At 39.1% G+C, this 27,071-nt stretch overlaps 1 protein-coding gene across 1 annotated transcript in view; it reads right to left on the reverse strand.

Annotated features, from left to right (window-relative positions):
• Positions 1-1,132: 1,132 nt before the first annotated feature.
• TMEM117 (transmembrane protein 117) overlaps positions 1,133-27,071 on the reverse strand; it is a 195,653-nt gene continuing 169,714 nt past the window's right edge. The window contains exons 7-8 of the mRNA XM_027710914.2: positions 13,875-14,004; positions 1,133-3,044 (exon numbers count right to left, since the gene is read on the reverse strand). Of these exons, the coding sequence (XP_027566715.1) occupies positions 2,407-3,044; positions 13,875-14,004 (768 nt within the window). The 3' untranslated portion in view covers positions 1,133-2,406. The remainder of the gene's footprint in view (positions 3,045-13,874; positions 14,005-27,071) is intronic.

Raw genomic sequence — 27,071 nt, forward strand, 5'->3', positions numbered from 1 at the left:
CACCAAACTCAGGCTTCTCAAACTTAACACTGGAAGTGGAGAGTAAAAATACTCCTCTCTTCTCCCATCTGTGCTTACAAACGAGACTCCCACACAACTGAGGAGTCCTTCCGCCTTTAGTTAATTTGATGAGTTGACCATGTGGAGTGGCTGCACTGAATCTTTCAACTTCTTATGAATTTATCATGTAAGTGGTCTCTCTGCTTGACTATTAATTTAAATATTCATACAAAATCTAGGATTACTTGATGCTTTTCTCTCTTTCATTAAGGCTTATAATGACCCTAAAAGCATTAACTCAATATGAGGTCACAGAATTATTTTAGCTGTGAATCAGTTGCTTAATAACAGTTTCCTCAGTCATGTAATCCTGCCGGCAGTAAGGCTCAAATAATTCTTTCATTTTTCTGCCTACATATAAATGTATTTAACCACTACTCTGTACAAAAAGGAAAAACGAGTTAATAAGGGATTTTCAGTACTTGGGTTTACAGTGTCCAAAACATACAGAGAAGCATGTATCTCTGAAATTAAAAAGCTATTTCTGTAACTACTTAAGAGATCAAATGCTGTTTGAATGTCAAACATCAATATATCACCTCTTATACAGTACAAGCAGGATCTCACACTGTTTTACCATTAGTAATTAATGGCTTGTTTTTGACTATATCATACATCAATTAAACAAGTTTACAGGCTGCAGTAGGCAAAGGCTAATTGATTTATTTTTAGTCATAATTTTTAATGGATAAAAATTTAGTATGCCTATAAAGTGAAATTTCTCCTGATGAAACACTAAATGTTTCATAAACAAAATATTTGATTTTGACATTACTGTGATGCTGTGTGTCTTTTTTAGTGTCAGAAATATTTATGATTTAAACAGGGCAATGCATGGGTAAAATGTTTTAAAAAATTGCAAAACTAACAGAACGTGTTCCTGCCTCATAATAAACAACTGTTGAATGATGTTTATTAAAACTGGCTCTCAAGTGACAGTTAATAAATGCATAGTTCTTTTATGCATGCTAAATTCAGCATTCTGAAAACTTAAAAGCAGATTGATCAAAAACAACGGAGATAAAAAAGTCACAAAGACAAAATACAGCAACACCAGGAAATGACAGGGAAATAATTCAGACTTAAAAATGACTTATTATTTAGCAACTTGTAACAACAATTTACAGAATTAAATTAGAGGCAAATCAGAGTCTTTCTGATGTTTTAGATATGCAATTTCTCTAGTGCATATAGTTTGATCATACAGTAGAGAAATTCACATTATGATGTCCCCTTCAAAAAAACAAAACCCCCAGTTTCTCTCCATTTCTGATTCCAGGTTACAAATATTCATAGATAATGAATGAAGAAGAAGAAAAAGAATACAATAAAAATCAACAATTAATCTATTTTAATTAAAAACTTTAAACATTTCTTTAGTATTTGGACAAGTTAAGACTGTCTATATGCAGTGTATATTTATGTATGTTTCACATATACCCAGACCATATCTGCACCAAATTGCAAAAATACTGGATTTAATGGGCTTTGTGTCCTTTACTGCTATCACTTCATTGGCTCTTTGATGTTGCATGCATTTGCAGTGATGATGGAAAGAGTTGCTTCAACTATGTATTTTCACGTCTGTTTCTAAAAGGTGAAGGGCAAAACTTTTAATCAAGGACCAGTTTATCTTTAATTAGGAAAAACATAATTAGGCATTATCACCTAATTGCTATTACTGATGGAGAAACTCATATTTTCACAAGTAGTGACCCATGCTGTATTATGTCTCTGCTGTTTACCGCATAATAAATCTGTATTTGTGTTTGGCAGCCAGCCAGCAAAATTAAAAGGTAATCAACGTGTTTCTCTGCAGTCTGGTCATCAAAGCCTCTGGCTTCAAAGATGAATAAATAACAAAGTCAAGTTGTGATGTCCTAACAGAAAGCTTTCTTTGGGAATAACTATATTTGTCTCCTCTGTCAAGACATCAAATGATACTTGAAACAATTGTATACAAAAAGCTTTGCAAAACAGATGAGAAGAACTGTGCTATACACCTGGTGTTGAGTTAAAAAACAGTTTAATGTCTCAAGGCACCACCACGGTAGAATTTTATACCTGCAAGTAATCATCTAGTACACTATTATACAGTTAAGGTAATGTATTAATAAATAGCTTGTGCAATTTTGGGAAGCAATCTATAAAGGAATGTTAGATATACAATAGGCACGTACTATAATACAAATAAAAAATAAAATTCCTAGAAAAAGCATGCTGAGCACCTCTTGGTATAGGTTGAGTTTCTTATTCTAAACACTATGTAAATCTTAACTTACAAAAGGTAAAACTGAAATCTTATAGTAACTGCTTATTTAAACTGATTTTCCTGGGTATTTGCTTCTATGTCACAGGATTACTTTTAGGGACAGAGGACTCTGGTACTGGTTGTAAGGGGCTATCTTGTTCATTCAGTTGTGCGTTCAGGTTTTCAGAAGTTAGGAGAGAAGAATTAAAAACTATTTCACTTAAGTCTGATTTTATGGATACCAGATGTGGTTCTTGAAAACTTAACGGTTCTTCTAACACCTGTGTATTTTCTCGTGTCATTCCCATATCTGACGGTGACTTTCGTTTCATTCTTGTGTATGATTTGTCTAAATTCTCCATGCCTTGGTCAGTTTTCTGAAATCGCCCAAAGAACCAGATGAAGAAACCAAACAACGCAAAAGCCAGCAAACTCGGAATAAAAGCCAGGCATTTGACATCAAGGCTAGAGCCTGTAAATCTGCTATGCAAGAACATGTCCCCTTCAGCATAGGTCCGGTTCGTCAATGGGTTAGTGTTATTGGATCTCCACTCCCAAGATAACTTAGTTCTATTAAGGTCTTTCAAGCTTTCTGAGTCCTTCACTGTGTAGATCTTCTGTCCAGGACCGATATATTGACCATACTCATGAGGTTTGTAAAATATTTGGTTTTTCCACATATTCAGATCCAAGATTAAAACAAGGAAGATAATTCCATAGTTAAACCATTTACCTGTTTGGAAAAAGAAAGTTTTGTCATCAGATATATCCATTTTAGAGGCAGTACAAACACAGTCATATGTAAAATCTATGCAGATGAAAAAAAAAGTCCTTTTTTTATTAGTCTGTAAAGCAAAGTTGTAAATAATTTTCCACCATAATCAGATTTATGCTGAATATCCCTTAGTATTTCTCAATTAGGTCTGGACACATAATAAAATAATGTTGTAACATAACCACAGCAGTATATAAATTCAACTAACATTACGGTTTGTAGGTGATCAGTTGATCAAACCACTAGGTGATGTGGTATAGATCAATAAACCTAAAAAAGCAGGAATTCCAGGGCTTAAAAAACATTCATAGGGAAATTTTCCAAGAAAAGGCCATATTTGATAGATCCCTTTATATTCTAGAAATGACTCAGGTTTTCGAGGTCGGTAATTATGCAAATTTTATATACTTACATTGTCTATATACTTATGTTGCTTGATATACCAACCATGCTGTGCAGACATATTCAGGTGGGGGAATTCAGATAAACTGTGACTTATAGATATCGCACCCTTGAGAAATAGCAAGGGCTGATTGTAGAATTCGGAGTCTAGTCAGCTTAGCTTTTCTTATAATCTGTGTGATGATAAACTCCTCCAAAGAGGGACTCATAGTCTAACATTAAGCTTCTGTAATACTGGAGGAGGAAACCTCTCTCCTTTTATTATTTAAAATTGCTCTTTTGTATGCTTCCTCCAGGCATCCAAAAGACATTAAAGGTAACTTCATGCAATTGCAAAGTTGGCCCTGCTTTGAGTACAGTTTCTGGAAGAGATGAACACAAGGTTTCCCTTCTAACCAATATTTTTCTGTGAATAGACAAAACAAATTATAATATTCTCATAGTCAAAGCATGTCTAACATTCTAGCTGGACATGTTAAGATCTTACCTGTGCAGTGACAACTGCCGACCACCCAAGAACCTGGGAAATCTACATGTCAGCATTACGTGAAAAGACATTCACGGAGGAGTGTTCCTGCTGTTGATGAATGATATTGGTCTATGCTGGAATCATATTTAAGTATGTTTCAAGTGAAAAAGCAAATTAATGTACGAGAGGATCTATTAAATTACTTAGGCTATTGACTTGCAAAGAATAAATGGATTGCAGGAAAGTCTGTTTCTTCCTGAAAGTCTGTGCGTTCAAACTGTATAACCAGAATTCTCCAGGAGCATAAGGAGAGCAACTTCTTTCAGCAATTATGTTTAACAGCTCTTTCAGTTTAGATTAAATAGACTGAAAATTAACAAGAATGTTCATTCTCTTCTGTTACTGTCACTGTCCGGAAAACAAACTGCACTGAAAAGACCTTGCAGTCAATCCCATATTTTCTGAATAACTCCTCTAGCGAACTCAAGTTGGATGGAGCTTTGAGCAAATCGATCTAGTGGAAGCTACCCCTGCTCATGGCAGATGGGTTGGAAACAAATGATCTTTTAGGTTGCTTCCAACTGAAACCATTCTATGAATTTCCCCAAGATTTTGTCAATTTTATCACTGATCTGTTACCATTTTAGAATATTATCACCATATTTTATAATACCTAAGTTTCTTAAATCAACACCAAGACACTGCAAGTGACGCTAAAGTATGAAATAAAATAATAAACAGAAAAATGTAACTTGAGGTTTCCTGCAGATGTTTGCGCTGTATCTCACATGTTTCTCTCCATCAGAATAATTCTAGTCTCTCCATCATTTCTGTCTTTCAACAGAGAGACACAAGATACATCTTGCATAGATGGGCTGCTGGGACACGTATTCACTGATCAGTGCCTGGTGTCAAACAGAATATAATGGCTGACTTCTCCTTGTTTTTTTCTCAGCTGGGCACTAAATTATATGATACTCCTTTACCTAACCAGCATTTCTTAGGACACGATGATAGTGTCACTACTTTTCAGATTCCCACTGTCTGAAAATGTTTTGAAAATGGTCATGGATTCAAAACATATTTGATGCTGAGTGGTTGATACAGAGAGTGAGAGCAATCTATACAGAGAACACAATCATATAATTCTGATTTCCTTAGGAATAATAGGCTCAACAGAAATTACAATGAAAAAATATTAGAACCATTACTTTTTTATCTATGTCCAGTTTGCAAGGAAACATGATCTGCTGCATTCTAAACTTCCTTTCTCTGTTATTGTTGCTCACTTGGACACTCTCTGAAACAATAATTTAGAATGAAATATTACTCTATGTTTCAACCCGGAAGCAAACCCTTACTGCATTGTCCCAAAATTCATGCTTTAAGCTGTGCCCATTAAAAAAAACAAACATCCAGTTCTTTTGTTATTGGCTTCATCAAAATATTATATGTGGCACTTTGTGTTTCTGCAGAGCCAAGACAGATGAATTTCCAGAGAGATACGCTAGACATCAGGGATAACAGGAAGGGGAAAAACTCATGTAGGATCAGGATTGCTCTTTCCCTTCAGCTAGACATGACAAGAGTGAAGATTTTTAGGGAGAAAGATCAAAATATGAAGCATAATGAAATGGAGACACTATTGAGATGGTGTTTATAAAGGCCAAAACACACTGTTATGGTTTTCTTGATTGTCTATTTTCAGGTATGACTGACAAAGGAAACCTAGACATTGCAATGCTGAGTTGTGACATAGATCCTCTTTAGGCACTAAGATACCTAGTGGATTTCACAGCGACTGCCTGTGTGAGCACATTGTCCTAAATGCAACATGTAAAGCAAGCTACATAATGAGTAAGACCTGAAACAGCAGCCTGCTGTGGTGAAGAAGTTGACTAAGAAGACAGTAGAAAGCACTAAAAATACTGAATTGCCTGAGATCATTTCCAGGTGCTTGATCTCAGGTTTCATGTAGTCTCTACACTATGGTTTCATAATTGTTAATCTCTTCTACAATGGATCCATTTAAATAATGCTCCATCCCTTTTACATTAAAAATTTAAGTGCTCACCTGATTGAAGAGAGATATGCTATTCCTGTTTCATAAAAAGCAGGAACTTGAAACTCCCTCACTCAGCTCCTAGTCAGAGTTAGAGAGGCAGATGCACAGCCCAAAACTCTGCTGCTGGGATTGTTGGGTTAGTGTGGACTATACAAACAGCTTAGATCCATCATCTCATTTAAGGAAGATGAACTGCAAGCTGTATGTCTAAGTGGCAGCTAGTTGCCTGAGAACAGCTGCTGTTCTATAGTGGATTTTCTCAAAACTCCTTAAATTTCTCACTTCTAGATAATTTTTCCATCCTTTGCATCACTGTCATACTTGATGAGCTCTATGACCTTTCCTCTTCTTTTGAATAATGTTGTCACCAGAACCAAAGGCTGTGTATGAGTAACACTCTCACTATCACCATATATGAAAGCAATAACATCTTTCTGCTCCTACTCAGTAATCCTTGCAGCCAAGGACTGAATTAATCCCCTCAAACACAAAATGATTGTGAGTTAGTGCTGTCTTGGTTACTTACAGAAAATGTTTTCCTCTTTTCTACAATACAGTGTCCTCTGCCATCTATCCCTCTTTAAGACATGTACTTTACTACTGTACTAGCAGGCATGGTAGCCAAGTAAATCCAGTCAACCAAGTAATCCTTCTAAATCAGTGATGTATTAAAGCAGACTGAAATAAGAGGTCTGATAGTCTCCATTCACAAACTTCTATCTGATGAAAATTCCCATGACAAGCAATTTTTGAGACCTAATATATTGACCAACCTTTAACATTATACACATCAATAATCTATGTATATGAAATTATTGTCTATTACAACTTAATTTTAGCATAATGCTTTTTATAGAAAACTTTAAGTCATATATCAAGTTTATATAGGAAATAAGCTAATAATTTTGGTAAGCTAGAAGCCAATCATGACCTTTTACCTTGCACATAAACAAGCTCAAGTTCGTAGTTTTGCAAAGAGTCAGAATAAATACATGATGAAGCTACAGATATTGATTTTATTTTAAAAGATTTGAAGTTTCATTCCAGATTAAAAGTGACAAGGGAAAATGCAGCCCCACACTATGAAGGCATTTAACTTGTCTCTTTAACAGTTTCTGTGGGATCATTATCACTATTGCTTTAGAGTTGGCTCTACTCCTGTGAAATCTGTGTGGCCAAGAATACTGGCATATACCTGGCCCCAATCAGCTGTTCTTGGATGGAAGGTGGATTTTTCACACACAAAATTTGAAACAGAAGGATGTAGAAAGATAAGCTCTCAAGACTGGAAGACTAGTCATCAAACTGAAAAGAATATAATATCCAGTCTTCAATGAAGTTACCAACGAGGGAAATCATGTGGGAAAATATGTTGCGTCATTCAGCCATGCACTACCTAAAAAACAGACCTAGTTAATAACTAGCTTTCACAGCATTGACATTCTTACATGCTACACATCATTTGGAGAGACGGAAATCTGGTTTGGTGTATTTGGAAATGTGGTGAATACTGAAATTTGGTGAAATAAAGATCCCCCAAAAGAAAAATTGGAGGTATGTAGTTAGCCAAGAGTGTGGGTGTCCTTGTCAGGCTGTGATGCAAAATGCGAAACGTTTTTATAGGCATTATAGCCTAACAATCAGCATTTGGGGATGAAAATTTATTCCTGGTTTTCTGAGAAAGCATGTATTCCCCTGGCTAGGACATTCACCAGATAGGAACCTTGACCCTAGAACAACCTCCACTTATGGCAGTGTGGACATGCATCATAGGCCCATGTTCTGAACACCAGCCTATACAGAACTCTGCTTAGAAACAGTCTCCCCTCCCTGCTGAAGTTGTGCGACGCAAATGGGGGCCTTCTTGTGTTGAAAGAGGTATGGATTGTCCTTTTTCCAGAAATTCACGTTTTCACCATCTGAATGAGATTTTTGGACAATTCCACATGCAGTATTTGGAATATATCCCAATATTCCAGACTAGTTGCTGATTCTAGAGCAGTTTCATCTTTTTATGTCCACTCTGGAACAGACTGTTCATTTCCTAAAAAAAAAGGATCTCCTATAGAATCCAGTCCTCAGCATTCTTCCTGAGGTCAAGAAGGAATGCAAAAATTCCACTTAATAAGGCTAGATGCAAGCAGCCTCATCCTGTGTAACCATAGCCAGAGGCTACTGTAGGAAATGTTGACTTAAGACTCTTATCTCAATTGTAATTTGGTGTCTAAAACCACTCAGATATCTCTGTAAAACATTTGAAATATTCTTCATATCTTCTGTCACATTAGTGTTATTAACTAGACACATACACACAGACAGACCACTCACAGCTGATCTAAGATGAAAATCCTCTGAGGTTTTTTCACATTTGTGTGCACAGACAGCTTGTTTTTACCTCTAAGCTTTCTATTTTTGCCCACAGGCTCCGCCGGGCTACTCTATGTGGGCAATGTTTGGGCTGAATCTAGACACACTGTTAGTTTAACTCCACAAGCCTACCATGCTAGGCACTCACCAGTTATGAAGGTGATGATTTCTCCTTTGGGTGGAAAGGCACTTGGGCTAGATTAGCACTCAGAAACACATTATAAACAGCCAGAAAAATCTCCCATCTGTTCTGACACCCAAACCTTAACATTTCCTATTTGAAAGTTACCCACACACTTGACATCAGATGCTCTTGGATTTCCAGTGCTGCTATTAAAAGGTACAAGCCAGGCCCCACAGTGCCTTTTAACCATGAAGCAGCAAAATTTACTTTTAAGTTTTACAAAGTTCCCTGGGTATTACAGAAACTAGGATAGATTATGTATTTTCATAAACATCAGCCTAAAAAGGAAAACACATACTTTGCAATGAACCATCTGTCAAGGGAAATCCAGAGGAGCTAGGCAGATGCAGGAATTAAAGTTATTTTTATGTTCTTGAAAAAAGCAGCTATCAAAACAGGATGAAAATATTTAATACTCAGTAGATGCTTGCTGGGAGTTCCTAGATGCAAAGAAATGTGAGTAAAATGAGATACTCAGTTACCAGTAAAAATAAGATAGGCTTTTCATAGTAAATTTAAAATTACAGTGAAGCATATCAGCTACAGGCTAGAGATGTTAATTCAATATTAATGCCAACTTAAAACATTCAGAAATCACATCAGACCTAAGAAAGCATGTTATTAGTTTGAAGTAGCAAGATGGGTTAAAATAATACACTTTGCACTGTTGTATTTATCTGCCTTTTTAGACATTGAATTATGCAGAAACAACTTTTAATTTTTTTGCTCTGTTATCATGATCTTTATTTTCTGACAGCTGAAATTCCCATTAAGTCACTGAATTCAAGAGATAAGACCTTAAGACAAAATAGAAAAAAGGGGAAAAAAGAAAAAGAAAAGAAAAGCAACTGCCTTTCGACTTGTGATAAAATCAGGAGAGTTGGCAACACAGTGCATGTAACTGTGAAATTCTTCTTCTGTACAGAACAGTTTAATTACCGAGGCAACCTCATCTCCTCGGATGGTAAGATTGACGGAGAGATAGACAACAGGTTAGCAAAGGCATATAGTGTTTTTGGAAAACTCCATAAAAGACTATGGCGTAATAAACACTTGAAGAAAAGTACCAAGATCAGTGTTTACAGAGCCATAGTGTTGTCTACTCTCTTGTATGGTTCCGAATCACGGGTCATCTACCGCCACCACCTGTGACTCTTAAAACGCTTCCATCAACGCTGCCTCTGAACAATCTTAAACATCCACTGGTCAGATTATGTGACCAATACATCTGTTCTAGAGCAAACAGCAGTCACAAGTACAGAAGCCATGTTGATGAGAACACAGCTGCGATGGGCAGGGCACGTCTCCAGGATGAAGGACCACCGCCTCCCTAAGATCTTGCTTTATGGTGAACTTGCCACCGGCTGCCGCAAGAGAGGAGCCTCGAAGAAAAGATACAAGGACTCCCTGAAACAACATCTCAGCCTTGGTCATACTGATCACCATAACTGGTCTACTCTGGCCTCAAATCGGGAGACCTGGAGACACACCATCTATAACGCAGCTGTCTCCTTTGAGAACACACGCAGGATCACTCTCGAGGAGAAAAGGCAACACAGAAAGAACCGTGTTCTGCAGAATATACCATCTAAAGAGTCTTTCTGCTGTGCCTTTTGCGATCGGATATGTCTGTCTCGTATTGGCCTCATAAGTCACCAACGTGCCTGTAACAAATGTGGATAGAGTCCTTCCCAAATCTTTGTTCGCGAAGTCCAGCCATGATGACATTGACGTTGACACAGAACTTGCACAAAGCCATTAAGCACAAACCAACAGAAAGGTGGCTTGAAGTCCTTCATTCCTCTGAATGTCCCTTTCCTTGGAACTGCTTTTTTGTGGTACCCTTGCTTATTAGAACAACCAGTTCTGAACAGGGCTGCTCTTATTTATAACAATCAACAGTGACTAAAACAGACTGTAAAAGAACTAAATGTAAAATTCACCAGAAAAAAGATAGCAAATGTTATTTCAGCCATACTTTCTTTCTCCTTGCTATCTGGGAGAAAATGGCTTCCAGTTTCTAAAAATCAGAGCATAGGTCATAGATTTACAGTCTGACTTTATCTATATAGCTTGTACTAAAAGAAACATCATTCAGGCCTTAGTCTTCCTTTCTTGATTGTTACTTAAAAGAACTCTCATGGTTAAATTCTGGATCCCGTGTATTAAACAGCACTTACATAGAGGGGGCTTCCGGCTGTTATCACTGTCCTACCAGCATGTCACCTGCTGCTGTTGAATTCATGTGCATCACTCTCTACTCTCATTTCAGACTGCATTATATTCATCTTTTTATATATGTATTGAAATAGTTCTTTCTTTTATTAGCTCCTTGATTTGAGTAGAATATTACAAGTATCTGCACATCCACACAGTAACTAGAGCTTGAAAATGATCCAAGATGATGCCCTAACCTAAGACAAGAACTGATGGCAAGAACAGATGGTTCAAGTAAAACTTACCCAAAGGGAGGTTCTTGTGCCATGTGTTACGGTTGCTTATTAGATCTCCTAAAGGGTGGTGTGGCACTGAGATAAAACAGGCACTCAGTAGACAGGGTACGTGACATGCAGTCAAATGGATTGATTTGTCTAGTGAATCTAATAAATGGATCTTGTTAATGCTGAGCAGGGAAAAATTTTCCTCAGCCTTCCATTCATTATCTCATCCTGATTAAAAGAATGCCTTCTTGCCAGAAAATCAGAAAGGACTCCAGTCCAGAAAACTCTACAATGCAAAAATATTGGTTTCTCTTGGTTGGCCTGCTTTCAAACAGCAGCACTGCTAGCAGTTGCATTTCTGATCCCCAATTTATGTTCTTTGCTGTTTTTTATTCTTTGCTCTTCCCTGATTATCATCAATGTCTCTGTCTCTTCTACAATGCAAAACTGTTCTTTGTTCTTCAATCCCTTTTCTACCACCCATTAATTATATCCTGAGTTTCTGTATCTGATGGCACCACCCAATCTACCATGGGTAGTCATTGTTCCTGCTCCTCTGTGCATCCATTCCATTACTTCTCCTTATACAATGGAAGAACTGTAGGACATTTGTGAACCTTGTGGGAGCCCCTCCAAATTCATGCTCTAGTCTTGAGAAAAAGGAAAAAAATCTTTTTTGTTTTCCCTGAATATCATACCTATAATTTACATAATATATTTGATGCTTAAACTCTTTTTTCCCCCTCTCCTTTCCCTTTTTGCTCACTTGGGAGAGAAAAATGTGTCTCTCATATACACATTCCATCTCCTCTCACCCTATACCTTCTAGTCACTGATCAGGAGATCATTTACTTCATCCTATTCCATAAACCACTAGTGGCTCAAACAGTGTCACTTAGACACATCCCAGCTGCTCTCTCTCAGCATTCCAGCAGGGCACCCACACTGAATTTTGAAAAATCTTGCATCCCTCTGTGTTTCCTACTGGTTCATTTGCCTCCCCTCATTCAATAGCCAACAGGTAACTTCTGCACTAATTTTATCTTCTTTTCTGTTTTTTAATCTCATTTCTGCCTTCTCTGCTGAAAATACCTCTTCTGAAACCTCATTCAGTCTATCTTGACTCAGTGTTGGGTTCATCATTCTTTCTTTCTCATTCTTTTTCCCTTGGCTTTTGCTGTCTGGTGAGCTTGTGACTCAGCTGCTAGCTCTTGGCCTTATCCTTCTATCATCTCTGAATTCTCCTTTTGTCCCTGATCCACAGGAGTTTCATATGGCTCTGTCCTTGGATGCCCTCATCTATTTTATTTCTGTGTGGTGGCACGGGCTGTGACTGTTTATATTAGCAGTTAAAGACCCCTGCCAATTCACACGTGCATTCTTCTGCTATCCATTATTATCCATCTCTTCTCAATCCAGAGAGAAGCTATACTCCTTCTATATAGCTTGAGGGTAAACCAAAATATTTATCCCTATTTAACCTTCTTCTCTTTTTCATACACTATTTTTATTAAAATACTGGCTCACAGTATGCAAGGATCAGGTACTTTTTATCTATACATATCATCCATCTGAATAACTGCAATTCTATTTTATTTGAGGTTATTGAACTGTCTGCTTCTGGTTAGATGACTGATGGAAGTATGGTTATGAGCGGCCTTTGCCAGATGAGAATATCCAAAGAAAAGATATTAGCATAAATCACAGCAAAGGCATCTGAAAGCATAAGAGATTTGAAGATGAAATAAGCTGCTAATTCCCCCGGAGAGCAATTTTAGATAAAAAAGATCTCTGAAGCTACATTAGGTATTACTTAGTGTCACAAGAAGTTGCTGAAATCCGTTGTCTTGGTTTGAGCTTCCCTCCCCGGGAGCCAGGGGGCTCCCACTGCTTGGGAAGGCGGTGGTATGGATTTAAGGCAGGCGAGGCTCTGGAGCCGAGCCAAGAGAGGGGCCAGAGAGGCTCGGTTGCCGGGAAAAACAGCTGCGATTCGTTGCAACATCTGGAAGAACTCCAGGCAGAAATCGGAGATGGGTCAGAGAGGGCTCAGAGGTGCTCTACGTTGGGTTTGGAAACTGGAAGCTGCAGCAGCTAAAGAAGAGTGAGAGAGCCAAACAAGCAGGTTTTTTCTGAGTAAGGACTTTATTTGGGGTAAAAAGAACTGAGTAGAGACTCAGAGCCTGCAACGTGGAGGGTGAGAACAGAACATCTTACCCCTGGGAGGAAACCTTCACGAAACCAGGGAGGAAGGACTCAGAGCTGACTCCTTGGACCTTTCGTGATGAAAATCCTGATGGCACAAGCTGTTTCCCTTGCAGCTCAGGACAGGACCTCAGCATGAAGCTAAGGGCTGGTGGGGGTTTCAACCCTTTCCCTGATACTCCAACGAGAGAGAGACTTTTCACTATCGCTCTGAAGACTTTTCCTGAACTGATGTGGGAGAGTCCAAGGGGTGGTAGAAGCTGTGTTAATATTGTGTATATAACTGCTTTTTAGTTTGTATAGTATTTATTCTGTATAGTAATAAATTGTATATAATTCCCTTCCCCCATACTGAGGTGTGCCTGCCTGAAAACTTCTCTTCAGTGTTGAGGTAAATTGGGGGGAGGCTTGGAAATTGGAAATTGGATTTTTGGGGCTCTCAAACTGCGACATCCATGAAAACAGCAGGTGTCTCTGATTCATAAGATACAGGTTCCTCATTTCCTTAAGATGTTTATATATGGATGATATGGATATGGACAGATGAAGAGATAGAAAAAAAAATCTGGGACACACACAAAAGTATGTGGTTAAGCACATGGTAGCACACAGAAGCAGTTTACTGTGTGACTGTGTCACAGTTTGTAAGATTACATACCTGTTATATGTATGTGATATTCCTCTTTCAATATCTTTTGGAAATATGGTACTTTGAACTGCATGTGTGCAGAGGGCAAGCCTGGAAGATTCACTTCAACATCACCCATAAAATGTGGAAACTCCCAGTCCTGTTAAAAAAGAAAAATAAGAGACTAAATACAAGCTTTCACAGTATACTTTTGCCATTTAAAATGTCTTTAATAAAAGGAAAAGGTTCTATTTTTAACCCTCCTATTATTGGATTTTCTTACTTTAAGTTTGACTGACTCACTTGAAATAGAATACCTTATTTATATTAGATAGTCCACTATAATTTTTACCTCAGCTCCATGTAATTATGTGTTTAAAAGTTCACTTCAGAATAACACCCATTGTATCAGCTGACAGTACAAAATAGTCTAAGGAAAATATTTAACCTATTTAATAGGTTACTAGAGAGATGATACTAAACATAAATATTTAAAAGATATAAGATATTTAAAACCTTGCAAAACTAAGAATACCTATACAAAAACCTTGCTTTACTAGTTACAACTTCCATAATTTGTAATTTTATGAACAGTTTACAGGTAAGAAATTGACAAAAAAGGCCTGAACCTTTCAAACATTGCATATATCTGTATTCTACTTGTTCAACTTATAGGGTGTTTCCTGTATTTGGCCTTAATACATTTAAATAAACACTCTCTGTAAGTGTAGGCCCTTCAGCATGAATCAATCCAAGCACAGTTTTCTCCACTACTGTGCTTCAGCTGACAAGGTAATGTTGAAAATGTGGAAGCTCTTACAAATCATTATGCATATTTTGGTAGCATGTGGTAACCCCGCTGAGGAAGAGCTGCATGTAAAGCAATTTTTCACTTGGTTATCTGCACCCACCATCAGTCACTCGAGAATGGATATGACAGTATGGCTCATTAGAGTCCAAACTGGAAGTCTAGCAGTAGTGCTAGAATCAGTACAATTACTGCCAGTGTCCTGTTGGTGACCTGCTGTTAAAAACACACTGCCCCTGTTCCCATGCATATCCCTGGGTTTGTATCCAACAAGCTAGTGAAACAAGCACCTGATTTACTAAAAAAAAAAATAAAGGAATATGGAATGTGAAGAGGTCAGAAAACCATCCCAACACAGCCATCTCCCCACAAGAATGAGTTCCATCTTTTTACTTTTCAGTTTTGTAGAAATGGAAAGTTTCCTTCCAGAGTAATGGGAAAAAAAATAGTCAAAACTAAGAATCATTAAAGTAGAAGGAGCTGTTGACTCCCTCAAAGGCAGAGAAGCCCGGCAGAGAGACCTTGATAAATTAGAGGGCTGGGCAACGACCACGAAGTTCGACAAAGACAAGTGCTGGATTCTACACCTGAGATGGGGCAACCCTGGATGTTCATACAGACTGAAACACTGGAGAGTAGCACTGCAGAAAGAAACCTGGGAGTCCTGGTTGATGGCAAGTTGAATATGAGTCAGTAGTGCCCTGGCAGCCAGGAGGGACAACCCTGTCCTGGGGGGCATCAGCCGAAGCATCACCAGCCAGTCGAGGGAGGCAATTGTCCCGCTCTGCTCTGCGCTGGGGCAGTCTCACCTTGAATATGTGTGCAGTTTTGGGCACCACAATATAAGAAAGATATAAATCTATTAGAGAATGTCCAAAGGAGGGCTACAAAGATGGTAAAGGGCCTTGAGAGGAAGCGTATGAAGAGCAGTTGAGGTCACTTGGCTTGTTCAGCCTGGAGAATAGGAGACTGAGGGGAGACCTCATCACAGTCTATACAACTTCCTTGTGAGGAGAAGAGGAGGGGCAGGCACTGATCTCTTCTCTGTGCGGATCAGTGGCAGGACTTGAGGGAATGGCCTGAAGTTGTGTCGGGGGAGGTTTAGGTTGGATATTAGAAAAAGGTTTTTCACCCAGAAGCTGGTTGGGCACTGGAACAGGGTCCGCAGGGAAGTGGTCACAGCACCAAGCCTGACAGAGTTTAGGAAGTGTTTGGGTGATCCTCTCAGGCACATGGTGTGATTCCTGGGGCTTTACTGTGCAGGGGCAGGAGTTGGACTTTGATGAGTCTTGTGGATCCTTTCCAATTCACAATAGTCTATAATTATATGATCTCTGAAAGATATATCACTATATATAACTTCCAAGAATTGCTAAACTCTCCAACATTTTCTACAATGGAAAGGAAATGGAAGAGTTTTATCACAGGGAATAGCATGGCCCAAACACTAACAGCAGCAGATTTGTGCTAACTCTTTGTGATACTGAGTAAAAGGGATTAACAGGAGTGCGAGCAAGGAAAAAGCCTGATACTCTTTACCTGGTTCTTAATGTTCACAGCAATGCAGAAAGTGCCAATTTACAGATGCAGAAAATAAGAGAAATAAGGATGCTCTCCTTTTGCCTTATCACTAATGCAACACATGCAGTCCTGGTCACAACATATGGTAATATCTGCCCAGCTGCACAGTCCCTTACCCTGTATCTGCAGACATACTCTTGCAGGTGGCAGGCATTCAAAAAATGCCCAAAGAAAAAAATTTTATGCGTGCACGTTTTCAATTCACAGTATCTAACATAACTCTCTGGACCGGTGTTTCATGTTAAGTCATATGTAATCTCACCCAGAAATAAACAGAAAGAAATACATTATATATTCCTGAAGGTAAATTAATGGAGAGCTGTGGACTCTGCATTAGAAATAAGCAAACATGGGAATATAAATCTGGCCTCCTGTTCCTGCCTTGCCCCAAGGCTCCTACTGTGCCTTTTGCTGATTTACATTGCTGATAAAATTCCACCATGCAGAATTTTGTATTGAACTGTGTCTTTGCATTTCATTTTTTTATAAACAAGCTTTTTCCGATCTGGATGAATTTTACTTGATAATAACATTTTCTACATATAAGCCCCATACTATATGAAGCACACCTTAATTGTATCATGACCCCTATTACCCTGCAGTGCTGTAATATGGTGTTACCATAGCTAAAGAGATAGGCACAGGCTGGTGCTGGAGACTTCACAGCTATAAATAGCTCACTGGTGTTTCTTGGCTAGAGAAATGCAGATCTGGGCTGAGCAAAACTGCTTTTCAGGGTAACAAAAGAACAAAGACATATCTAGCATGTATGAAAGGCACTCTGTACAGTAAACCTGTCTGTAATGTGGAGCTTCAGATTAAGGAAGAAACACCAAGGTCTAAAAGTGTGTTATCAAACATAAAAATGGCCCCAAGTAGGAAACCATTGTGATGAACACCATATCCTTCTGAGCAAAGGACTCCAGATGACAATAACATGGCATAATGCCCCCACTGAACCCCACCAGACTGAGACTGCCCATTTCAGGACCCTAGGGAGCAGAGGGAGGGTGGATGAAGCATCAGGAAAAGTGGTAGAAGCTAAGAAGTGTGTGTATAACAGTGTTGACATTGTAATTATTATTATTATCATTACTGAAACATTTTTCTGCACAAAAGCATTATTTTCTGTAATAATTAGATCTCAACTAATAATGATTCTTGGATTACACTGTTAAAATTTAATACTAATAATATATTAGTGTTCCTTTATATAAATAAATAAATATAAATACAGGTGTTCCTTTCTCACCCATAAATAACTTTTTGAATGCGACACATTTATTAGTGTGATTATAAAATCCGTTCTTGAAGAACAGTACCACTGGAATCACAGAAATAAAATAAATAAATAAATAAATGAATGAACCAAAACACAAAAAAAAGTAATTGAAAGAAATTTTCAAAAAAAAGAAACTGAAATAGTGAGTTAAACCTACCAAGGAAGTCACTACAGTTGCAGCACTTGGGAAAATGAAGCTTCAAGTTAGGTGACTAAATAGCCTTTGAGCTTCATTTGACTCACAGCTCTGGTAAGTGTAAGTGCTTACTGTCCATGTAGAGACATTATCACCTGCAGACACATGGCAGTAGTATTATTACTGTGATGGAGAAAAGCAGATGACTATTATCTTTTCAGGCTAATGCCAATATCAGGTTGTCAAATCCAAATATAACAAAGTGGCCATTTTGCTATCTAGGTTGTAAGAAAGTGTTAAAATCTTCAGACTCTGTTATCATTGGTTTTGTTCCTTACTGACAAGGAAAAGACAACTTAATTTCAGCAATATCCAGAAAACCATTTTTCTAAGAAATTCAAGGTGCCTAGTAGGTATGATCCACCTCACTTGTTAACAGGTACATGGCTAGGCTTCGCGAACGAAGATTTAGGAAGGCTCTATCCACGTTTGTTACAGGCACGCTGGTGGCTTATGAGGCCAATACGAGACAGACATATCCGGTTGCAAAAGGCACAGCAGAAAGACTCCTTAGGTGGTGTATTCAGCAGGATACGATTCTTTCTGCATTGTCTTTTCTCCTCGAGAGTGATCCCGTGGGCGTTCTCAAAGGAAGCAGCAGCATTGTAGATGGTGTGTCTCCAGGTCTCCCGATTTGAGGCCAGAGTAGACCAGTTAAGATGATCAACGTGGTCGAGGTTGAGATGTTGTTTCAGGGAGTCCTTGTATCTTTTCTTCGGGGCTCCTCTCTTGCGGCAGCCAGAGGCAAGTTCACCGTAAAGCAAGATCTTAGGGAGGCGGTGGTCCTTCATCCTTGAGATGTGCCCTGCCCAGCACAGCTGTGTTCTCATCAACATGGCCTCAATGCTAGTGATTGCTGCTTGCTCTAGAACAGATGTATTGGTCACATAATCTGACCAGTGGATGTTTAGGATTGTACGGAGACAGCGTTGATGGAAGCGTTCTAAGAGTCGCAGGTGGTGGCAGTAGACGACCCATGATTCGGAACCATACAAGAGAGTAGACAACACTATGGCTCTGTAAACACTGATCCTGGTACTTTTCTTCAAGTGTTTATTACGCCATAGTCTTTTATGGAGTTTTCCAAAAGCACTATATGCCTTTGGTAACCTGTTGTCTATCTCCCCATCAATTTTACCGTCTGAGGAGATGAGGCTACCTAGGTAAGTAAACTGCTGGACTGATTGACTGGCCAATGGTGATATGGGGATGATGGAAGCCTTCCTGAGGAGCAGGTTGGTAGAGAACTTCCGTCTTCTTTAAGCTGACTTCCAGCCAGAAGAGCTCAGCAGCGTCTGCAAAGCAGGATGTTAAACGCTGCAGGGCTGCTTCTGTGTGGGCAACAAGGGCGGCATCATGAGCATAAAGCAGCTCCCGGAGAAGATGGTTTAAGGTCTTAATGTGGGCCTTCAGTCGCCTGAGGTTGAAAAGGCTTCCATCAGTACGGTATTGAATGTAGATACCGTCCTGATCATCGAGGTCTGCTGTGGCCCTTTGGAGTATCATGCTGAAAAAGATTGTGAATAGGGTTGAAGCAAGAACGCAGCCTTGTTTCACACCATTCTTTATTAGAAAGGGCTCAGAAAGTGCATTGCCATAACTGACCCGGTCGTGCTGATCCTCATGGAGTGAGATGATCATTTTAAGGAATTTAGGGGGACAACCTAAATGTTCCAAAATCTGCCACAGACCTTTTCTGCTCACAGTATCAAAAGCCTTGGTGAGGTCGACAAAGGTTACATAGAGACCTTTGTTCTGTTCCCTACACTTCTCTTGCAGTTGTCTGAGAACAAATACCATGTCTGTGGTACTCCTGTTGGCTTTGAAACCGCACTGACTTTCAGGAAGAATTCCTTCTGCAATAGTGGGTATTAGTCTGTTCAAGAGTATTCTTTGTCAGGATTTTACCAGCAATGGAGAGCAGAGTAATACCGTGGTAATTTGAGCAGTCTGATTTAATTCCTTTCTTCTTATACAAGGTGATGATGACTGCATCACGAAGGTCTGATGGTAGCTCGCCTAGTTCCCAACAGCGCACCACAAACTAGTGAAATTTGGTATGGAGCGCAAGGCCCCCATGTTTCCAGACTTGGGGTGGAATTCCATCAACCCCAGCTGCCTTGCCAATTTTCACCTGCTGTATGGCCTTGAGGGTTTCTCCTAAAGTGGGGGCAGTATCCAATTCGTATTTCACTGGTTGTTGTGTGATGGACTGAATTGCTGAGTCTTGGACTACATGGTTGGTACTGAAGAGAGTCTGAAAGTGTTCAGACCATCGATTCAGAATGGAGGTTTTATCTGTCAGAAGTGTTTGACCATCAGCGCTGAGTAGATGGCTTTGGACTTGGTATGTAGGCCCGTATGCTGTTTTCAGGGCCTCATAGAATCCTTTGTGATCTCCCGAATCTGTGCATAATTGAGTTTTTTCAGCTAGATCAATCCACCACTTGTTCTGGATGTCACGGAGTTTCTGCTGGAGCTTGCTGCATGCAAGATGAAAGGCCATTTTTCTTGCGTGACAGGATGGCAGTGCAAGGTGTGCTTGGTGGGCGGTTCTCTTCTTCCTCAACAAATCCTGGATTTCTTGATTGTTTTCATCAAACCAGTCCTTGTTCTTCTTGAGGGAGAACCCTAAGGATTCTTCAGAGGATTGCAGGATGCTGTTTTTAATATGGTGCCAAATTATTTCAGGAGAGGAATCTGTAGAATCTGTGGAATGGTTTTCGAGCCTAGTTTGAAGGTTTGCCTGGAATCTGTCTTTTACTGTGGCTGATTGGAGATTGTTAACTTGGAGTCTTCTCCTTGGGATGCTGCCCCTTTTAGGTTTGAATTTGAGATTGAAGTTGAGTTTACAGCACACAAACTGATGGTCTGTTTGGCATTCTGCACTGGGTATCACGCGGGTATGGTGGACATCGCGGACATCTCTCCGTCGCACCAAGACATAATCAATGAGGTGCCAATGCTTAGAACCGGGGTGCATCCAGGTTGTCTTCAGACTATCTTTCTGCTGAAAGATAGTATTAGTGATGGTGAGCTGTCACTCTGCACAGAATTCTAGCAGAAGTCGACCATTATCGTTGCAGTTTCCAACACCATGCTTGCCTAATACTCCTTTCCTGGTTTCAAAATTCTTACCATCCCTGGCGTTGAACTCACCAAGGATAATGATCTTATCATCTGCAGGCACCTTTTGGGTAAGGAGGCGCAGGTCAGTGTAAAATTTATCTTTTTCAACAGGGTCAGCTTGGAGAGTTGGAGCATATATACTAAAGAGGACAACATGTTGTTTGTTGTTTAGTGGAAGGCGTAGGGAGATAATGCGGTCAGAGCGACCTGTCAGCAGATTTTTGAGTTTAGGAACAATAGAGTTTTTGATCATGAAGCCGACACCTGAGAGATATTTTTTGGTTCTGGGCTTACCTGACCAAAAGAGTGTGGTTCGGTTCTGGGCTTACCTGACCAAAAGAGTGTGTTAACAGGTACACTAATAGTGCAAATGTACAAGCCCATAAATCCAAACATTTCCCACTCTGGAACATAGCTGAGGTTTGCAATCATGCTTCCCTACATGGTATTTTCTCTCTGTGGTCTCTAATATCAGTCTCTAATATCAGCACTCTGGAACATGAGTGCCATTTTATATATTCTTTAGGTTCTCAGCTCATAATTTATGCAAAATTCACTTGATCAGCTTTAGTCCTTATTGCTGAGGTGCCTGTACTCTGCCATTTTTGGATCTCATTAGAAACTGGGCCAAAATACCATATTCAGAATTTATTTCTAGTTGCAGAATTTTAAAAGCTATACAACCATACTTTAGCTCATATATGTATATGATTGTTTCTCCTTTAAATCCATCACTATCAGATTTCTAATATTCATCTACTTCAGTGGTTACCAGTCTTGGGTGGGTGATTGGACTGCAGCATACATCTATGCAGTGTATGAAGAAGAAGCTAACCCAGAACCAGAAGGCTTAAATCAGCTGCAATGAGGTCTCTAACCTCACCAGTAAGCTTTGTGGCATGTGCAAATCAAATGAGGTTATTGTCTCATTTCACTCTAGTCATGAGGAAAGGGTAGCCAGGGAATGAACTGAAGGGCACTGAGGGGTTCATCCTAGTGTTGCAGTGGGCAAAGGGAGCACCTCTGATTTCCATCAGCTACCTCATTAAATGCAGAAGCACAGAAAAAAACCTGAGGACATCACGGTATTTGATTCTCTTCCCTTTGCTTCTAGGATAAGTCACCTGATTCATATTGACTCGGAAGGTATTCCATGTTATGTCAGCTCAGATATAAAGAGGGGAGAAGGAAGTAGCTCACTCTCTTCTGTGATAGCTATTCAGCAGGACGGCTGCTCCTTGGAGGAGAGAGAAAGAGCACTTCACTTATTGTGGGAAGTAGAATTTTACTGTTAGTTTCCTTTGCCTATGTGTTTGTAGTGTTAAGTTTTTTTCCTGTTTTCTGTGTAAATATAAAACTGTCTTTCTTGGTAAATTCCAGGTTTTTACGTTTTTTTCATCTCCCCTTTTCCCTCTGGGAGTGGGACACCTGGCGTTTAGCCAGGTGGACACCTGGCATTCAGCCAAAGTAAACCACCACAATACCCATGCCAAGCAAATGCACAAACTCTCTGTTGCAATGCCAGGTGTTGGTTTAAGACCCTACAGTGGAGGTGACAGCACCAATTTGGTATCTCTTCAAGTAAAGATATTTTTAGTAATGGTAACTGAGCATCGAAGCCAGACTTTCTGATGTGATCTGGCCCTTTCTGCCATCATCTGAGGGAAAGAGAAGGCATTTCCTGGGCAGCCCTGTCCTCACTCCAAGCCAGGACACACAGCTGCACAGGGTCATGTTGGCAATGCCCAGTGCCCTGGCTGGCTGCAGGATTGCTCCTTGGTGGTTTTTGTTGCAGGTTCTGGGCTGTGTCTCCCAAGCTCAGATGAGGACCAAAAGCCAGCATAATTAAGTAAGGATCCTTAGCTGTCTGGGAGGTGGATGCTAGCCCTCAGCAAACCACATCCTATGCTTCATGCACACACAGCCCCACATCGCTTAGCCACCAGCCCCTTTTCACCCAGGGAAAACTGCCACAGAGAAGGTGGGACCATGACTAAAAAACACTAACTACTGATGGTGAACAAATATGCAACACTTTCATTTCTCCTCTTCTTTGAATGTAGCTCATAGGGTGTTTGGTACACAGTAAATATGAAATAACACTAAAAGTAATATAAACACTATTTAGATATAATTAGGAAAGAGGGCAAATGCACATTGAATATTTCTGCTTTAAGTAGTTATGATATATGCTATATTTAAAGCTAGGAATACATTTGTACTTTAAATGTCTCAGAATAATAAACAAAAACAGAGGTCCAGAACTGAGAAAATGCACATATGAATGTGTATGTGTGTTTCAGAGACTGCTTATAGCGTTTTTTATTTACTTATTAAAACTTTTTGAGGTAAAGACTGTTTTCAGATATCTTTGCATCTCAGAACACGGTAGACAGACAGCTAGAGGAAGTTTAAGAAGACACAATGGTTTTATATTTTTGCAAGTGTTTGAAGTAAAAATCGAACAGCTGGAATTCAGAGACAAAGGCCAACTCCTCCGTGGTTATCTCTAACTTCACTGCAGTGCTGCAACTTGCAGTGGTCTCTGCAGCTGAAATCTCTGCAGCTGGAAGCTGCTAAAGTGCAAACATAATTATAACGTTTCATTCAAACCTACATAAGATGGGAAGTCATCAGCCACGAGTAGAACTCACTTTCATGCCTGTGAGATCAAACTTAACTGCTCAGCTTCTGGCCTTTTGTTCTTTGCCAATACCTTATTTAAAGAGGAAGAAAATGTGATAGACATTGCTGGGTTTTGCCCTCATTAAATGAAAAATATACATTTACTCTTAATATTACCACCTACAGACTTTAATGGCTTCGGTAGAGTTATATAGGTCCTACAGTGAAAGATGACACATTATTCTTCAAAAGACCTCCTTCTTCATGTTGGTACTATCAGTGCTAATCTATTCATAGTTTTCAAGTCCAGAAAATTTTATTTCATCTGCTCATCTGTTTTTTCTTCACCTGTCTGGATTGTTACCAGCAATAATAATCGCAAAACTCCATCAGGAACTGTGGTACCAACTCTCTAACTGCAGATGCTGCTTTACCTTTTATCGCTTAGTCTTGATTTAAAGAATTCAAATTATGGAAAAGTCACTGTAATGGTGGAATAACTGTTTCAGTTGAACTCCAACCTGCTGACAGAAGACTGAAGACAGCTTGCAGGATAAGACATAGAAAGGCTATGCCTGCACTATACATCAATGTAAGGCAGGAAATACAAGACTACTGTCGTTCTCCGACACCTTAGTGCTCTTCATTCCTCAGTCTTTGCTTAGCTTCTTCAGGCTCCTGGCTTTTCTCAAGAAAGACCACTGCAAGTCTTGTTCATTTCTCCCTTATTTGAAAAAATGATAATAAGACAGCAATAACTCTCTCCTAGAGAGTTAAAGCAGCAATGCATGCTTGGCTTTTAATTACCCTTTCCATTAAAAAATCATTACAGAATTCTTCAGTCTATTATCCATTTCTGCTTATTTAAAGGCAACAATTCCCAGGCTACACACGACCCAAACAACCCTTTTGCACTCTGCACTCCCTGCAATTTGAATTTAGACATTAATGCATTTTGAGTGTAGACAAAGCTGTGTATGCACATGTCCTCAAAACAGCGCCCCTTGTTACTGAACTGTCTGAATTGGTATTTAGCCTTTCTACAGGAAACTCAAAGTGATCTCAAAATTTCAGTCCACCTAAAATAAGAACTGCTTGCATTACTCTGAAAGTCCTGTATCCATGCCACTTACTGGCAGATGCCTGATTCATGACAGATGGCACTGCTCTCTCTCTCCCCTGTGACGATAGCTTGGGTATCATCTTTTATTCACTCCTCCAACCTCGTAGTGCCTTGATACTGCAGATCTGCTCTGCATAACATATCACAGATATGAAAATTCCTACCAAACCCCACAGCTAAAATGCTTATCAAGGCTCTCATCATCTTCTGTTCAGTTACATCAGCCTCTTTCCCTCTGGCTTTCACAAGTGCAGTTGTTCTCCAACAATACAGATATGTTGCTTCAAAGACCATTCTCCTAGTCTGTTTCTTTGACCACAACATTCTTCTCTTTTATCCAATAAAATATAGGCCACTTCCTTTCATATTGAAATTCTTTCAGATCTTTCAATACCTTAGGTACAGACTGTCTATATAACAGCTGTTCCTTCAATCAGTCTATAAATTCAGCCTAAGAATTTTTTCTCTATTTAAAGAATTTTTTCCCTGAGCAGTTCCCTACCAGCTGCAGAACTCTACGCTTTCTTTCTTCTGTATAATTCTCTTTTGCTATTAGAAAACATTGAAATGTCATGCATTAGGTACCCTGGATTACCTGTCATCCTGACTGATAAAATCACTATTGTTTGTACCCACCTGTCTAACCAGTCATAACTCTTGGACTTTCTTTTGCAATGAAAATCTCTAGGACTGGGGTTGTATTTTGTCTGTTCTTTGAGTATCATCTAGCACAATAATGCTCCAGTCCTTAGTGACCATTGATAGCTCTTCGATAGGACAAATATTGCAAGCAGTGTGAAGAATTAATGGCTATCCCTTTCTCCTCTTTCATTAGGAACAAATGAAAACAAGCCAGTGCACAAGGAAGGATAGACACTAGAAGATCTAATATCTTGAGACTTGAGTGACCAGGAACAACAGTGATCACTATTTCCTGCTGAGGGCATGGACTGTTCTGTTTTACAGCTACCCTTTAACTACTTATAAGTAACTTATCTGGATGAGAAGCACCAGTGAGAACTTTTCCAGTTAATTCTTGAGTCTGTTATGCTGCTAAGTAAAGTGGTAATATTATAATATTGTGTATCTGTAAAAGATAAGCAAAGCAACTTGTTCCCCACTTGAAACTTCCCTAAACCACCAGCAAATCAGTTGCAATGGTTTTTCTGACTACCTCAGTGACAGGTTTTATGGGAGCCATTTCTGTGGTGAATAGGAGAAATGAACATACACTAATAATACACAATACTTATATTTACAGATTTACTGTGACTACAGCCTGCTGTCAAGGGAAATCACAACAGAAGAGCCAGTCTTTCTGGTACCTTATAAACCCAAATATATGACTATGATGTGGAGAATAAAAATAAGTTTAAAATACATTGCTATATAATCATCTTCAATAATATGAGTACATTTCATGAGTACATACAATAATACACATTGTGGGAAATATACTCTCATTGGATTTGAACAGTAATATGATACCTGGAGCATTTCAGGATTTGTAAATACTGCTAATGCCATTTGTACCTATTTGAGAACAGTAAGCTCTGCTTAGAGTTCTGAAGTCATTTTGCATTAAGACAACTGTCTCCAGTTAACTTAAGCTGAATTAAAATGTATATTGTCCCTTCTCTTTCCAAATAGCCATACACATGAATTTCCTTGTTGCCTGATATTCAAATCCTAACAATGTTTTTTAGTGTTGCCTAAACCTAAGAAGAGAGATTTGCGGTAAAATACCTGAGCAGATGTTTCCTTGCTATAAGCTTTGCAACATAATAAAAATGGTGTTAGAGAAATAAAGGCTATTTGGAGCAAGGGGATTACTGCATATTGCTCACTGTAGATGGAAAGTAAATCAGGTGCCTCAGTGTTGGAATTGGCTGACTGAGGAGCCACACTGTTCTGGACAAAATTCCTTCAGATCATAAGTGCTCTGAAGAGTTATACCATCACCTGTTTTGAATTCCCAAAATTTGGGTCTGGTGACAAACAAACTGTAAACTTGCCCTTTGGTATTAAGCGCAATCTGAAGTGGCAGATTTAGACCAAAACTCTCAGTTTGACACTTTCATCCATTTGTTTTGGTCCAGTTGTAACTGTAAATTACAAATATGCTTGGGCACTGTTCAACTTGCTGTGATTAAGGTAGTTAAACAGTAATATTAATTTTCTCTTGAAGAAAAAAACAGGATTATATGCTGCATTTGACTGATACTGAGAAAATGAGCTTAAGAAGATTACATAAAGTAAAAATACTGGATGCGTATGGAACACAGGGAGAAATGTGTCTCATGAACTTAAATGTGGGGTGTGCAAACAAGTCAGTGGAAATTCCCTTTCCCCTAAAAAAATGTAATAATTATTTCCAAAATTATTTTCCTCTTCAGATCTTGTGTTAATTAATATACTAGTTTTAATATACAAGGAAAGATAAAGGAAACTGCAAATATTGAAAGAAGAAAGGCTGACTTTGC

The sequence above is a fragment of the Pipra filicauda genome, unplaced genomic scaffold, assembly GCF_003945595.2.
Source record: "Pipra filicauda isolate LSUMZ 115617 unplaced genomic scaffold, ASM394559v2 scaffold40_size4127951_pilon, whole genome shotgun sequence".
NCBI classification, from domain to species: Eukaryota; Metazoa; Chordata; class Aves; order Passeriformes; family Pipridae; genus Pipra; species Pipra filicauda.